This window comes from Poecilia formosa, unplaced genomic scaffold (genome assembly GCF_000485575.1).
Source record: "Poecilia formosa unplaced genomic scaffold, Poecilia_formosa-5.1.2 Scaffold104, whole genome shotgun sequence".
Lineage (NCBI taxonomy): Eukaryota > Metazoa > Chordata > Actinopteri > Cyprinodontiformes > Poeciliidae > Poecilia > Poecilia formosa.
This window is the reverse complement of record NW_006800043.1, coordinates 529,079-544,187: the sequence shown is the minus strand read 5'-3', so window position 1 is coordinate 544,187 and position 15,109 is coordinate 529,079. Positions and strand designations below refer to the sequence as shown.

At 37.5% G+C, this 15,109-nt stretch overlaps 1 protein-coding gene across 1 annotated transcript in view; it reads right to left on the bottom strand.

Annotated features, from left to right (window-relative positions):
- The window catches only part of cdh2 (cadherin 2, type 1, N-cadherin (neuronal)), a 77,194-nt gene that overhangs the window by 16,442 nt on the left and 45,643 nt on the right, over positions 1-15,109 (bottom strand). The window contains exons 4-11 of the mRNA XM_007559368.2: positions 10,013-10,180; positions 7,202-7,357; positions 5,735-5,879; positions 5,331-5,503; positions 4,164-4,301; positions 3,534-3,719; positions 2,265-2,518; positions 146-288 (exon numbers count right to left, since the gene is read on the bottom strand). Of these exons, the coding sequence (XP_007559430.1) occupies positions 146-288; positions 2,265-2,518; positions 3,534-3,719; positions 4,164-4,301; positions 5,331-5,503; positions 5,735-5,879; positions 7,202-7,357; positions 10,013-10,180 (1,363 nt within the window). The remainder of the gene's footprint in view (positions 1-145; positions 289-2,264; positions 2,519-3,533; positions 3,720-4,163; positions 4,302-5,330; positions 5,504-5,734; positions 5,880-7,201; positions 7,358-10,012; positions 10,181-15,109) is intronic.

Below are 15,109 nucleotides of genomic sequence, written 5' to 3'. Positions count from 1 at the left end.
CCTTGAACACACTGGCAGTAATGGCCTTAAAAAAAGGTGCTTGTGTAACAGTCTGAGTAAAACATCCAGACCATAAAACCTGTACATCACATAAGCTCAACAAGGTATTTTTGGCAACTGCAGAAGCACTTGAATGCTTACATACCGTTGTCTGTGGCCAGGAATGTTGCGTTGTATAAACTGTTCTTCACATAGGGCGACTCTCTGTCCAAAATGGCAATTGTTGAAATCCGACCAGTGCCGGGGTCAATCCTCAGCCAGTTGGCCAGATCTGAGAGCTTGGAATATCTGAAGCAAGAACAGGAAAATAAACAGATGTTTCATTTCAGTTTAGCCATCAGCTCTCATCTCTTAGTGTTGTAGAGATGCAGGTTGCACAATTTCTCTTGTAGAATGTTAAAACAGTTCAAATGTTTTTCTTAAGCAAAATACTTCAGACATATTTTGCATCAAGTCTTCCAGCAACTTGCAGCACCCAAACAAAACAAGCTTTTTTCTCATTGCAAGAAAAACTTAATTTCCGGTGGACTACTTTTAAGCTGAAAAAAGAAAAAGAAAAACTTGAGGTGAGAAGTTATAAACAATTGCAAAAAAGAAAAGGCTTATTGAAGAACAAGACAAGCTGGCTGTCCAGTGTCACAAAAAAATGTAAACACAAAATTTTGTGTTTAAATTGTTGTAAATATAGAACACCATATTTAAATTATGGTGTTCTAGTTATAGTAAGGAATATTATAATTTATTTTTTTTTTACAAAAAAAAATATGACCAATACTATAACATTTGCAAGCAAAGAGTAAAACATGACATCCGGTGCCAAGAACACAAATCTACTATTTTTTTTTCTTTTCCAAATTACAACTTATCAAATATATAGATCTAGTACTATTTTAAACCATACAGTGATCTTCAAAGCAAGAAACAATATTTTTCCCCGAGCGATGTTCAAAATTATTTAAAAATAGAGACGGTAGGTATGAAATGAAAGGGAAATGCAATTTAAAGCAACCATATGTTAGCAGCACTCTTAAAATCATATGCACATCAATTTGGGGAATGACTTTGTGGAATGACTTAGACAAAGAAACTAAGCAAAGTAAACATATTGCACAAATCAAAAATATACATTAGGAGTAAATAAATGTTGGGCAGAAAATCGGATGATATGAAAAGCATTTTATGTACTCTACAATAGCTGAAAATTTATTTCCTATTTTTTTCTATTTTTTTGCTTAAAAAATTAAAAATGTCAATTTATTTTAATCATATAAACTAACTTTGCTTCAGAAGACCATATGAAGGTACACATATGGTCTGCTTCCTACATAAACAGACTTTTTGTTTTTGTTTTTTTTTACAAATCATTATTCTTTGCTATCACAAAAATAAAGTGGTCTTAACACTGCATCTCAGTTTAAAATTGGGACAAAAATCATTAAATACATGATATAACAACTTTGTGCAGATTTCAACCAATTTCACTGTAACGACATTAGAAAATGATGTCAGCTCAATGTCAAGCTCGCTCAGAGCAGACATTACACAGTGACACATTTCTAAGGGATAAATTATTAACTCATTTTAGTACATCCAACCATGCTTTAAAAAAAACAAACAAAAAAACAACAACAAAAAAACCTTGAATAATTGAATTAAGAGTTTTAACTGAGAAGGAGAATTGTAATCAATCTAAAAAATATATGCAATATGTAATAAGCTTGTTTTCCACCAATGAACTTCCAGTTCTACATCAATTAAAGGCTGGGACTTTAATTTAACGCAACTGCTTAGCATAAAAAAAGCTTAGAAAAAGACATAACTTTAATTGCACAGCAGATCTTATAAGAAAAAAAATAGGATTCCAACATAAGCCAGAAAAAGCCCAATATTAATTCCATTTTAATTGCATAACTGATTAATGCTTAGTACAGAACAAAAGAGTAGTTGTATTTTTTAAGGTTGAATTAGGAGAAAGAACTAGATTTACTTTCTAAAGCCTCCTTTTCTCAGAAGAAAATATTAATTTATCATAAATGGTGCAAAGTTGGTTAAAGCAGAGACAGCATTTAAGTCAATTTAGCTCCTGAATTATACAGAAGCCGAAACACAAGAACAGTGTGAGAAGCCCTGTTAATAATATAATGGGTAGTCTTAAGCATTTAAAGCTGATTTTTATTTATTTATTTTTTTGGAATTCAACGTCTGTGGAGGCTTTTAATGACATTTTAACAGTGCAGGCTTTATTTTATCCGCATACTGCCTACCTAATGGTTTGCTGCATGTATCGATCTGGATCTTGTGCAGTGAACATGGTCAGCGTCGACTCGGGCAACATTCCCTCTTCCAGCCTGATCAGCTTGGGGTTGGGATCAAAGTAAGGACTCTCATTGACATCCGTTACTCTGATGGAGACGGTGGCAGTGGACTGCTTGGGAGGGTGAATGCCTCTGGCCAGGGAAACCTCATTTCTCGCTTCCACTGTCAGCACATACATTCTGCTGATTTCATAGTCAATGGGCTGGAAAACAGTGAGGAGGAGAATAAAGACTTGGACTTTAGAGAAAAGTTATCACATTAGAGTTGCGTTTGTGTGATATGAAGTACAGAGGGGGACCTTCAAAAGAACATTTTCATCAAGCCTGAAAAATATTAGGACAGCCAAGAAATGTGAAAAGAGATGCTATATCCTGTTATAATTAGTTCAAAGAAACAAAGCTGATACGAGTTCAACCATGTCAGCTTAAAATGTGACCGGACCTTCAAAGGCCTTAAACATGATACATGTTTAAGGCTTTAAAACTGTAAAGTTTTAATTCTTTCTTTGCCTTGAAATTGCCAATTAGAGCCGACTGAAAAATTTAAATGAAAAACAAGGATAAACCATTAAGAGCTGGATTTTATGTATTTACAGGTAAGTCCACAACTAATCATACCCTTATAGAGATCAGATTTAAAAAAAAATATATTTTAATTATACCAGCATGTTTCTTCCAATTACACAATGTTTTGGAGGGACCTAGCCGAAGTTTTGACTTGAATCTTATGGGGAATCTGTAGGGGGAGCTATACATTAGGGTATTGGCAAGGAGATATTTTGACAACAAAGATACGGAACCCATTTCTAAACAGAAATCCTCAAAATACCAGTGGAAACATGCAAAAAGGTGATTAGCAGGATAAGAGGGACTGGTTCCTGTAACGTCAGAGATTTCTCCACCGATTATGAATAATTTGACATGACACGCGTAAAACACTTTTTTTTCTTTCTCAATTTATATTCATATTTTTACAATTCAAGCATGTCTTAATGTCCAACCATAAGACATAACTTCTGGGTTCAATTAAATTCATTTTAAATTAAAACCTGTCAGGGGTAGGGACACTTTTAGCATTAACTGCAAATCCCTCCACATATGTAAAACACGCGCATGAAAAGATGCTTTACTGCAATTATTTAACCATCAACATTCTTGCAGCAAAATATTCAGTGCATCGATAGGCTGAAAGGGTAGAAATATGAAGATGTCGCTCACCTTAACAACTGTTACCAGACCCTCATTAGTAGTTGGATCGGTGGGCACCGAGAACCTGCCAGTGGGGTCGCCCCCGGTGATTTTATACACCGCATTCCAGGCAGGTGTGTTGGGCTGGTCCTTGTCAGTCACTGTCAGGTTGGCCACTATAACATTCACGGCATTCTCGGGCACCTCCCCAAAAAACTGCATGAATAAACCATAAATGTAAAGGAGAGAGAGCTGTTAGCGATACTATGCTGTGCCCTGGCTCACAAAGTACAGCAGGACCAATCAAGGGTAAACAGACATCTAAGGTAACTTATCATCCGGTCACGGTGTTCTCATTCCCTGTGCTTCCCTGATAGCATAACAGCAGCATTACAAATTTCTGTGATTTGCGAGCCCGGTAAGTGCCTCTTTCACTGAGGCAGACATCCCCGCAGTTGTACGTGTCAACATTTGGAGTAGGATATAACACTTTACACATGGCTGGCGACTTGCGTATGTGTATGGTTGCAGAAGTGCAAGGCAAGCAAAACCAGGTAAGTGAGCAGAACTGACGGCTGAGTGCATTCACCCAACGCTCGGATGAAACGGGGGACCTTAAGTCTATTCTAGTGGAATCTCAGATAAGAGCTTGTTTCTTACCGTCTCAGCAGTAAACTCTGGCGGATTGTCATTGATGTCAGTGACTCTGATGACAGCAGTGGCTGTGTTGGACAGGCCATACATGGGGTTACCCTCCATGTCAGTTGCCTGGATGATCAAAGTGTACTGAGGCACTTTCTAGAAAAGCAAGAAAAGGAGAAATAAGGAGATAATTGGACAGTTGGCACAAAACGATTTCAAATTAAACTGTATTTATAACTTTACAAAGACATAATTTCCATATTACTGCACTATGTTTTATTCTACCTCACAACTATCCTTAATAAGATAGTACTAGCAATGTACATTCGCACCGTGTTAAATTATTTCTACAAAGATGAAGCAAATGTGACTCGTCCAACATCTTAATTATGATGATAAATGACAAGTTTTTCGCACGAATTTGACTTCATCCTCTGGGGCTAATGAGCGTTTGTGTGCGTGCGCGTGAGACGCACAATGAACAGTACCGTAAAGGGGACAAATGACTCTCTTCACATTAAAAACCACTCAGGTGATGGACCAGTTGCTAGGTAATGAGAGCCAGGCAAATTACTTTCATGGTGGCGACTTGCGGACATAAAACGGTGGCCCCAGGGTGGGAGTGATTGAGAAGCCACCTCAGCCAGATTGCCCTCACAAGGCTGCGGCTACCAAGCTCCAGCTGTATACATCATTTTATTTATTTTCCTCAAACAGGCGTGCAATTCCAATTTATAGAGAGAGCAGCAACCTTTGCAACAGGGGTAATGGAGAGAATAAAATGCAAGAATAAAATGTTTTTTTGGGAAGAGAAAAAAATAGATACAAGTAAAACAAGATAGGTGGGTAGAAAAACTGTTAGTTGCTTAGTGATGCATAGTGCCTCCTTGTAAGAGTAATAAGTGTGAAACAGCCAAGCCAACTTCTACTTCTCATTTCGGTGGTAATAAGCAAAATTTGCTGTGGCTCATTAGTTCCTAGGCAGTTTGAATATTAACAGCTAAACGCTAACCGCCTGTTTAAAAATGCAGCCCTTTCATGCAGACATATGCACACGTTTCAGTGATAAAGAGCGAGAAGCAATTGGAGAAAATACTATCCATGATCACTGTGAGCAATATAAAAGATATGGATTTTATCATTAAATGATTTAGCAACAAAAAAAAAAAAAAAAAAGTTAAATACCTCTCTGTCCAGGCCTGCGGCCACTGTAATGATGCCTCCAGTTTTGTTGTTGATGGTGAACATATTTGAAGACGGACTCTCTGGATTCTGAGACAAGATCTTGTATCGAAGCATGCCATTTGCTGTTTTGGGGTCGTCTTTGTCGATAGATGTCACAGTCATAACAAATGTTCCTTTGAGACAGAAAAAAAATAAAAATATATATATATGTGTGTGTGTGTGTGTGTGTGTGTATTCCATGTGACCTTCTAATGTATTAATTGTCAAAAAAATCCCAGTGTTCATCTTTCAAACTTTAAAGTACCAAATGAATAATAGCTGCTCTGATAATACAACAGCAACATTAGAGCTGGAGGCACATGCATGGGGAAAAAAAAAAAAAAAAAGATGTGCAAAAGCCTCACCTGGTTTGGAGCCCTCTGGAACAGTTCCATTCCAGATTTGGTGAGTGAACTCTGGTCGGTTGTCATTCATGTCAATTACGTTGATCACAATATCTATGGGGTTTTCCACCTGGTTGCCATTCAGGTCTACCGCATGAGCTCTCAGCTGAAGGAGAATAAAAAAAAAACACAAAAAAAACATATGGATTGTAGAATAGTTTAAACAAGCATTTTCCAGGTGTAAATCTACTGATTGGGAGAAAACAAAAACAAACAAAAAAAAAACTACATTATATATTGCTAAACAAACACAATACAAGTATTCGAATCTTAACATGCAAATCCTGTTGTGTTGTAATCTCTTATTTAGGTGTCACCTGCTGTGTTCTTCACACCCAACCTTTTTAAAACCTACACAATTTTACTGTGCACAGCTTGCAAAGTTGTAATTCAGGATGTGCAGATTAACTTAATATTGTTGATAAAACAGGTTTTCCCAAACAATTCCTTTCAGAACAATTTACAGTAAAAAAGACTGAATTAGGTGCTGCAGCTCCCATTCTGTCATGTGACCCATTTTGTGTGCAGCATTCATATATCCTGGTTTCCACTTGGAGAGCAGTGGAAACACTAACATTTCACAGCAATCAACAGCAATGCGTCATACTTAAGCTCAAGAGATTTAAAATCTTTCAATTTTAGATCTACACGAATTACAAAGTGTAATCTAAATACAACTGCTTGAGCTGTGTAAGCCACTCGGATTTTTTACCTTGCCATATGACTTAAGCCATAAATGTAGTTGTCATTTTAAGTTGCTGTTTTTAGATTTTGGCAATTAAATACAGAGTTATTACACCTACATTTATCCATCTTTAATGTCTTGAAGGTAATCTGTAACAGGTTTTGGCCGACCATGAAAACCCCTGTAGTATAAAGCCAAACCTCACTAAATTATACACTTTCTCATAAGCTAGTTGTGAATAATGTAATGAAAAACATGAAAATTCAATACACCAGTTTACTGCAAGATGGATGAACATGCCAGCAACTATAGATCACAACCAAGACTCATGTCCACCACTTTGTCCTGAAGGGCAATTTTTGAACATTCTGACAACATGGAAAAAAAAAATCCCAATAAAAAAAAAAAGCAGCTTGGGAATTACAGGTCATGTTCAAGTATCTGACTAATGTTTCTTTTTTCCCCCCACTTCAAAAGCCTTCAAATTCTCAGACGGATAAGAAAGATTTTCCTGAGAGAATCTGGTTTTTATTGAGTCTGAGGAGATTGTTTAGGCTACACATGACCCTTGAGCACATGCCAACTGGCTGGAATGTACAGCATGCTAAGGAGAGAGAGCAAGAAAGACAAAGAAAGAGAGCTCACATTTCTCTTGATAAAGCAGTCTGCAAAAAAACATTGGTAAATCACATTGAAAGTCTCCAAGATGCTTTTTTTTTTTTTTATTGCCTTGTCTTACTTACATGAAAGCTAGGGATGTGTTCTCGATCAAGTGGCTTGTTGACAGATAGCTCTCCAGAAATGGGATCGATGGTAAAGATTCCAGTTGGGGGCTGGTCAGCACCTGGACCCGTCACACTGTATCTTAGGGACCGGTTTTTATCATGATCTGAGCGAATCTGTTGGCACAAGGACACAGTTTGAGATTCATTACTTGAGAACCATTCAACATGCATTCAAACTCTTCAACATATTGTTGTGACAGTTTACATTTCTAAATTACAAACTTTTCCAATCTCAGGTTCTTTAATTACATTCTTGACGTTTCAGAGCAGCTCAACTTTCAACTGACACGTTTAACACATTTTGTTCTTTTTAAAAGCAAACAAAAACAAAAAAATAAAAATAAAAATAAAATAAAACTAACAGAGTATCCCACACCAAATACTTTTAAAGCATAGTTTAAGCACTTTTTCACTAGACCACCTCAAACCGGTTCGGTCCCGGTCCGCCCCGGTCAGGTTCATTTTCCATTAGCAAATCCTGCCTGGCTGTTCTTGGATTTTCAGCATCGAAACGATATGATTGACAGCCGACCACATTTACTGACTGGCTCGTGTTTTACGTCACTGAAAACTGCAAACAGCATTTAGAGTTTAGCTGTGAACCGGGGCCATGCCGTCTGCCAACAGAGAGCTGCTCAGCACGGAGGAGTAATTATGAGTTTAATAAGGAGCAGCAGCAGGAACGCATGTGGTAAGTTTTGCAGCAGAATGACCATGATGTAGCAGCGCTGCTAATAGCACTTTGCTTTGAAGAACGGACAGTAATGAAGGAGAGAGAAACGGTGCAGCAGTGGGTAGCTTTTCCACCAACAACGTGAAACACTTGAACTACATAATATTAGCTTGTGATGTTAATTTTATTTTTCATTTGGATTTTAAAAAAAATATATTAAAATTGCAGTTCAGGTGACTGGTTTACATCTTTTGACTGGATTGCGTAGATCCAAAATGTTGCACATTTAAAAAAAAATAAAATAAATAAGTACGAGAATGTGATTGTATTTATATGTGTAGCAAAATAATCTGCTGTCTTTATCATTATGCTTGAGCCAGCGATAAATTTCTAAGACAAAATGAAGTATCTGGTTTTATTCGAGTTCATCAGAACCACAACCTCGAGGTTCTCAAATGCTGACGCTGCTACTGCTCATGTCCCGCCCACAATAATGAGGAACAGACATTATAATGGAAAAGCTCGCTACCTGGGGTGAAACTAAAAAGCACACCAACCAGTTAGTGCACAACGTGCCAGTGGAAAAGCGCCTTTTGCCAACAACCTTTAGGGTAACAACTGTTTTAGCGATTTGTTTGTTTGAACCAGACCCATTTTAAAATCCCAGGTTCGTCCTTATTCACCCCACGCTGAAAAGCATAAAGCACAATAAAAACCTTGAGAAATAGTATTCATCTGTTTTTTTTTTTGTTTTTCTTTTTTGTGTGTGAATGAATTTTGCCAGCGAATAAAAAAATACATTAAAATGGGTCAAATAGTTGTGATGTAGCAAATCTAGATGAACCATGGTATTTCAATATAAATCAAAATCAGCTGCATTTATTGAACATCAACAAATTGTGTCAAGTTTGAAAAAAAAGAAGAAAAAATTTACTCTAAAGCTGAGATATGTTTGTACACTTTTTTCTCGGCCCCATTCTTACTCAGACCTGGAAACTGATAATTACAGAATTATCTGGGACGCATTAGAACCCTTGTTAACATTGCATTAAATCCCAAATAAAATCCCTTTTGGAGAAATAGTTTCCATACTAGGTCAGTTTAAAGCTAATTGCTGTTTGAGAACAAACATGCATGAACTGGAGAGTTCCTCCAATAACGGACTGCTGAATCCTAGGTGCACAAGAGAGTGTTAATGGAGATCCTTGTTCCCAGCAGCTGTTGGACTAACAAAAATATAGTTCACCGCTCCCAAAAAAAAAAAAAAACTGAAGTGTTTGCATCCCTGCTGGCATTTGCACATTTTTATTTTTCAAATGGATACTGTAAATAGTCTTTTTTTTAATGCACAAATACACATTTAAAAAAGCAATTGTATTTTTTTTTTTTTACAATTATTCTACACAGCTGTCACTTTGCTGTTCTTCCATCAGACAATTCCCACTTTGGGACAACAAAGGAAATTCATATTTTTTTTATTTCTCTAATGAGTTCCTACATAGTATTGAAGTTCTGTCATAATTGGACTTTCTACCCTGTTTTCCATGTAAGCTGAGACCTTGTGTGCCCACCCTCTTGAGCCAAGCTGAGCAAACCCTTTCCTTCTGCTGTTATCAGCAACTCCAGCCCAGAAACCTCCTTCACATACAGCCGGATTAAAAATAAAAACTTACATATGGCAATCTCAGGATTTTTGCACTGTGTACAAAGTACACTGCTAGAAAAAGGACTCCACTCCTAAGCTGTCAGAGTTGTTTGTGCAACAGCTAACAGAGGACTGAATGGTTGATAAGAAATTTGGCTGAACCTGTCCTTGAGATGTGGAAAAGAGGACTTCAGGATCACAACAGTCAGCCAACAATAATTATCATTTTGAGCTCTTCAGATTATAAATGCTTCTAAATAATGCAATTCTTCGCCAGTGCAGACTGCTCTGTGCACCAAAAGATGATACAATCAAAAAGATGACAAACTTCAGAAAGTTTGTCATCTTTCTTTGCAGGAGTCTATGCAACCTGCAAAGTTGACTTATCAAAAAATTACAGCTGAGAGACTGGTGTCTGTGTGCATGCATCTGGTCGAGTCAAATACATTACCCGGACAAGCTCCTGCGGGAATGGGCCTCTGGAGTTCTCAGGAACATTGATTGGAGGGATGACCCAGTCTCTCTTTATGCGTTTCAGAGTGCTGTCCGCATTTTGTGGTGGAAAAACTATTTCCTCGAAATTTTTGGACATGAGTGGAGGGACAGCGAGTTCCTGGACCTGTCAAAAGGAAATGATTTAGTGATCATACATATGCAGTGGAGTGTGAGTACAGAGATTTTAAACAGCCAGGAGGAATAGCTATGAGGCTGGGAGTGCCGATCTGTGGGTTGTGGCAACAGACAAAAATAGTTCAACAACATTTTCACAGCTGACCAAGGAATTACTAAAGACTTTGGTAATCCAGTGACTAATGCCACTTCTAATACCAATATGACATTTGTGGTCTGATAAAACATTATAAGATATACACATTCATGTTCCAATCACAACGAACAGTAATTTTTACGCTTTAGATCTGAGCAAAAGCTGGCAAAAGAAAATTAATGGAACAAGGAATCAGTTGGAAAATGGAATACGTTTTCAGGTTTTCAGCTCAACTTTCCACATACAAACTCACACATCCTGTACTCCTTTTGAAGAGCAGTGAACACACCTTTCAGTGTTATTAGAGAAAGTCAACCACTTTCACAATCAGTGAGGCGTTTAAATAAAGTTAGAAGCAGAACAAAAAGTAAGAAGCTGATTAAGGACATTACTTTGTAGAGGATGTGCCGTCTGCTCATCTGGATTGCCACTTCTAAACAAGGAGTGAGACAGCAGATACTAGAAAGAACCATCTGTATTGCCTTTTTGGGGTGTAGAACATGCTGGATCTGGAATAGTTACCAGTCTTTTGAAAGCTTAGAAGTGATTTAAGGGAGCCGTTGTTCTCAAACTAGAATTGCAATGCAATTTAAGTTCCACGTACCACCAGACAGAGGGTGCGTTCACACTGCTGCCTGAAGTGACTCAATTCAATTCCGATTTTTTTTGCCAGGGCCGTTCACACTGCCAGTAAATGCGACCTGAATGTGTTCTGCAGTCTGAACGGGCAAATGAACTGAAAGTGTCCCGCACGCACAGTAGAGGGCGCAATAGCGTCAGCGTTCTCAGTGTTCTGCCAACCGCCATAAAAAGAAGAAGTGCTCAGTGTTTGCGGAAGTAAACATGGAGACTAACGGTGGAGCTTAGCTTACATATTTGAAGTTGTTGCCCGGCCGGAGCAACATATTAACTTAATCTTCATATAATCTGTCATATTATATGACCAGATGATGCAGAATAGTGAGATTTGTTGAGAAACAGTGACGTTCAGTTCGGATGAAGGCGACCTGGTTAGGTCGCATTTGAATCGGATGCGTATCGGATATGGGTCACATTCAAAAAAGAATCCGATCTGTGCTGTTCACACTGCCATGAAAAGATCGGATACAGGTCGCATTATGTCAAAAAAATCTGAATTGAGTCACTTCAGGCTGCAGCACAATCATTTTGAATGTTGTGTTTAAACATAAAACGCACAAAAAAATCATTAGCTTATATATTCTAACAGTAGTTTGCTTAACTATTATTGGCAAACTTGTAAGCAAATCACACTTCCTTTCAAACTCGGAAAAGGATTAAGTAGGCTACAAAGCCATTCCTCATTTTGACCTTAGAGGTAAATGGATTAGATAGCCACTATCTTGGCAGCTGGTTAACTCTACTCCACATTTGTTTTCACTGGGAATTTCCTGTCCTTCTCGGTTTTGAGACGTTGCAGATAAAGCTAAGCTCAGTGTGCCTGAATAAGTCCTGGCTCTAGATATTTACTAGCTCCAAATCCTTCCAAATAAGATCACCTTGGAAAAACCTGCAGCAAAATGTTTTTTTTTTTGTTTGTTTTTTTTTGGTACTCCTATATGTAGCCCAATGTACCGTTATTGGAAATACACATATTTGCAGTTAGAAATATAAGATGCACAACAGTTTCAAATGCATCTCTCCATACTTTACAACTGCTTTCTTCCACACATGGTGTTCTGGCAGCCTCCTCTCGTGACCACAAAACCCAGATAAATACAGCTAATGATGCCGTTTTAACATTTATTGTCCAATTTGTTTTGGCGTTTTAGATTGATAGCAAAACTTAAATGACAACTCTATATAGGTAAAAAACAAAAAAAAAAAAAAAAAACATTACAGAGTAAAATGTCAACATGCCACTTGAAGATTAAAAATACAAATTCTAATTTTTCTGAAAAAAAAAAACAAACAAAAAACATCTCGACATCATTACAAAGATATCGACCCGTTCTGGAAAAGTTAAAAACTAAAGTAAGCATCTTGGCAACAAACAGGCTTGTTTTAAGAGTTATTTGGTAGTTATTATTAATCCTCATTTAATCAAACAAGACCATCTGTTCTGGTTTTCTTTGAAGTCTTAAATTCAAAACAGCACGTATGTGAGGGTATGCATTGAAATTGCTTCTGTAGCCTCACACTGGACTGTTTTAAATGGCAGATCTCTTCTTATGTGCTGATAAAACACACCCACACAGATATACCAGCTTCCATAATGGATCTGCCATCCTCCCTCAGCAGTAATGAAAAAGATTTGAAACAAAGGAGGGTGGTACCTGAAAGCCAGATACTATGCACGCACATAGCTCAAATTGCCTATGCTGCTCCAGGGACTAAGACTGCCAGAACAACAACAACAACAAAAAAGTTTTAATACCCTTGAATTGAATAAGATGGGACAGAAAACAAAAACAACAAAGTGAATGTATAAAGTCTGAAAAAGAACACCATCCATTAACATTAAAAAACAAAGTCAATACATAAAGTCTGAAAAACAACATCATATCCATTAACATTGACAAACTGTCGCTCCCTTTGAGCAACCTTCCTCTGCATCGTCTTAATATCTGAACACTGACAGCTTGTTAGGTAGTCAAGTATTCCAAACTCCAACGAAGCGCCTTGTGCAAACACGGAAATTAATTACCACTTTTTCACCTTATAACATGAGTCACGTCCCACACTCCCCCTCCTCTAACATCTGGGGAGATGTCACAGAGCTTCCACTAATCATGTTTGAAATCCGATTATGCCGCTTTCACACACTGAAAACGCAGAGAAGGCAAGCGGACAGATAGCGAAGGAGCATGCCTCCGAAATATCTATTACCCTATTAAAATGGCTGCAAGTGAGACCAGTAATTATTTGGAACTTGCATCTGGAATGATGAATGGCGTGGAGGATGTGTTCGGCCCAACGCACAACAGATCCATCTCTGGCGCACTGGAGGTCTGCACCCATCCACACTTAGCCCGCATTCTCCATCTTCAGATTAAAAGTCTACTTCAGACTCCCAGAGAGTGTTGGGCTGAGTGATGGCCTGAATGTTTGTGAGTGTGTAGGAAGGATTATGTGTGTGTGCGTCTGGGTGTGTGTGTCTATTTGCCCTTTAAGAAAAGGGAGGAAAAAAAAAAATCTGTCTTCCATTTCCTAACCCAGCCTGTTTTCTCAGAGTGTGGTAGAACTAAAGTTTAAATAGCGATGAGATAGAGGGCAAGGAGGTATGCACTCATATTAATGAGAATATTGTTTGGTTGCCATTGATTAAAATGTTTCCCAAGGCTGGCAACATTAATTGCGTTATTAAAAAAAAAAAAAATGCAATTGCCGATATGATTAAAAGATGTGATGATTTATGACAATAATAAGAGTTTGGAGGTGTGTGGGGTGGTTATTGAGGAGAGTAACTTCTTATGACCTCAAAAATGGAAGAGAGGGAAAAGTTAGACCCCAATTTCATTATTAATCAGGGTATATTCAAAGATACAGACTACCACAAAGTCAGTTACCACATGCAACAACAGTGATATTTTAAATGGTAGGCAAAATTCAGAACTTGTCTCTGGCATAAAACAGTCAAATGTAGAGACGGGACTAGATATAAATCAGAAATGGTCAAATTTCCCTTAATTGGTCCCAGTTGAAGTCTGGTGGGTAAAATAATGAAACATCAGAATTTCCTTTTCATTTAATGTGTTAAAAACTACGAACTCTGAAAAATTCACCAGCTAAAAGCTCATACCACCATGCCTTTTATGAGTTAAATGAATTCAGATAGAACATTTGAAATTATCTTAGAGTTCCGTAATTTCAAGTTTCACTCAAAGCTACATACAACCTCTATTAAAAGAAGTTGGAGCTTATTTTCCTTTTCGCAGTCATTAGAAAAAAAAAAAAAGTGCATATACAAATCAAAACTGTCTGAAATTGGCATCAGCAGATTCGGACTTCAAAGAAAACCAGAAATTTGCATCAGCCAGAGATAGCTTGACTGAGGCAGAAATTCACATGACACTTACCAATAGGAATGCATAAACTAAATCCTTTTCATAACTAATGGGATAAAATCCCAACCTGAACCAGTTTCATTTTTCGTCAAGCAGAGTTGTGTCTACAGCACTAAAACAAACCATCAGTGTTGCTTTTACTTTCACATCAATGTAAAATTGGCACCCATTTTTGGAGATGATTTTATTACAGTTCAAACAGACATTTCTATAAGCAGCCTGACTTATAGAAATATGTATAAGTTGTTCCTTTAAGCACAACTTTTGATGTGCTTTAAGGAAAAGTACATCAAAAGTTTTAAAAGAAAGCAAGATTGTTAGGACACCACATGGCCAATAATTTAGAACCCTAATTAGAGGTGTACTGATTTATTGTCCAGATGATTTATTGGCGCAGATTTTCTTAATTTTGGGAGATCAGTGAGCAACTGATAGTTACATGTGAAGCAGATATTAACCCCGGATCTTATCTACTTCAATAAAGGTTTAAAAATCAGCCACTGTCCTCTTCTGTTCTCCCCTTACAAACTGACAGACCTGCCCGCTAGGTTGTGTCTGCAATTAACAATAATTAATTAATAATTAATCAATAATTAATCACTGTTACCAACTCTGCGACTTTATTGCTATATTTGGCAACCAAAAGAAATTGGCATCAGCCAAAATCTGAATTGGCAGGTCAGGCTTTTTAAAAGATTGGTGATCGGCGATCGGCCAGAAAACTGTAATCGGTGCAGTCCAAAATCTTACAGCAATA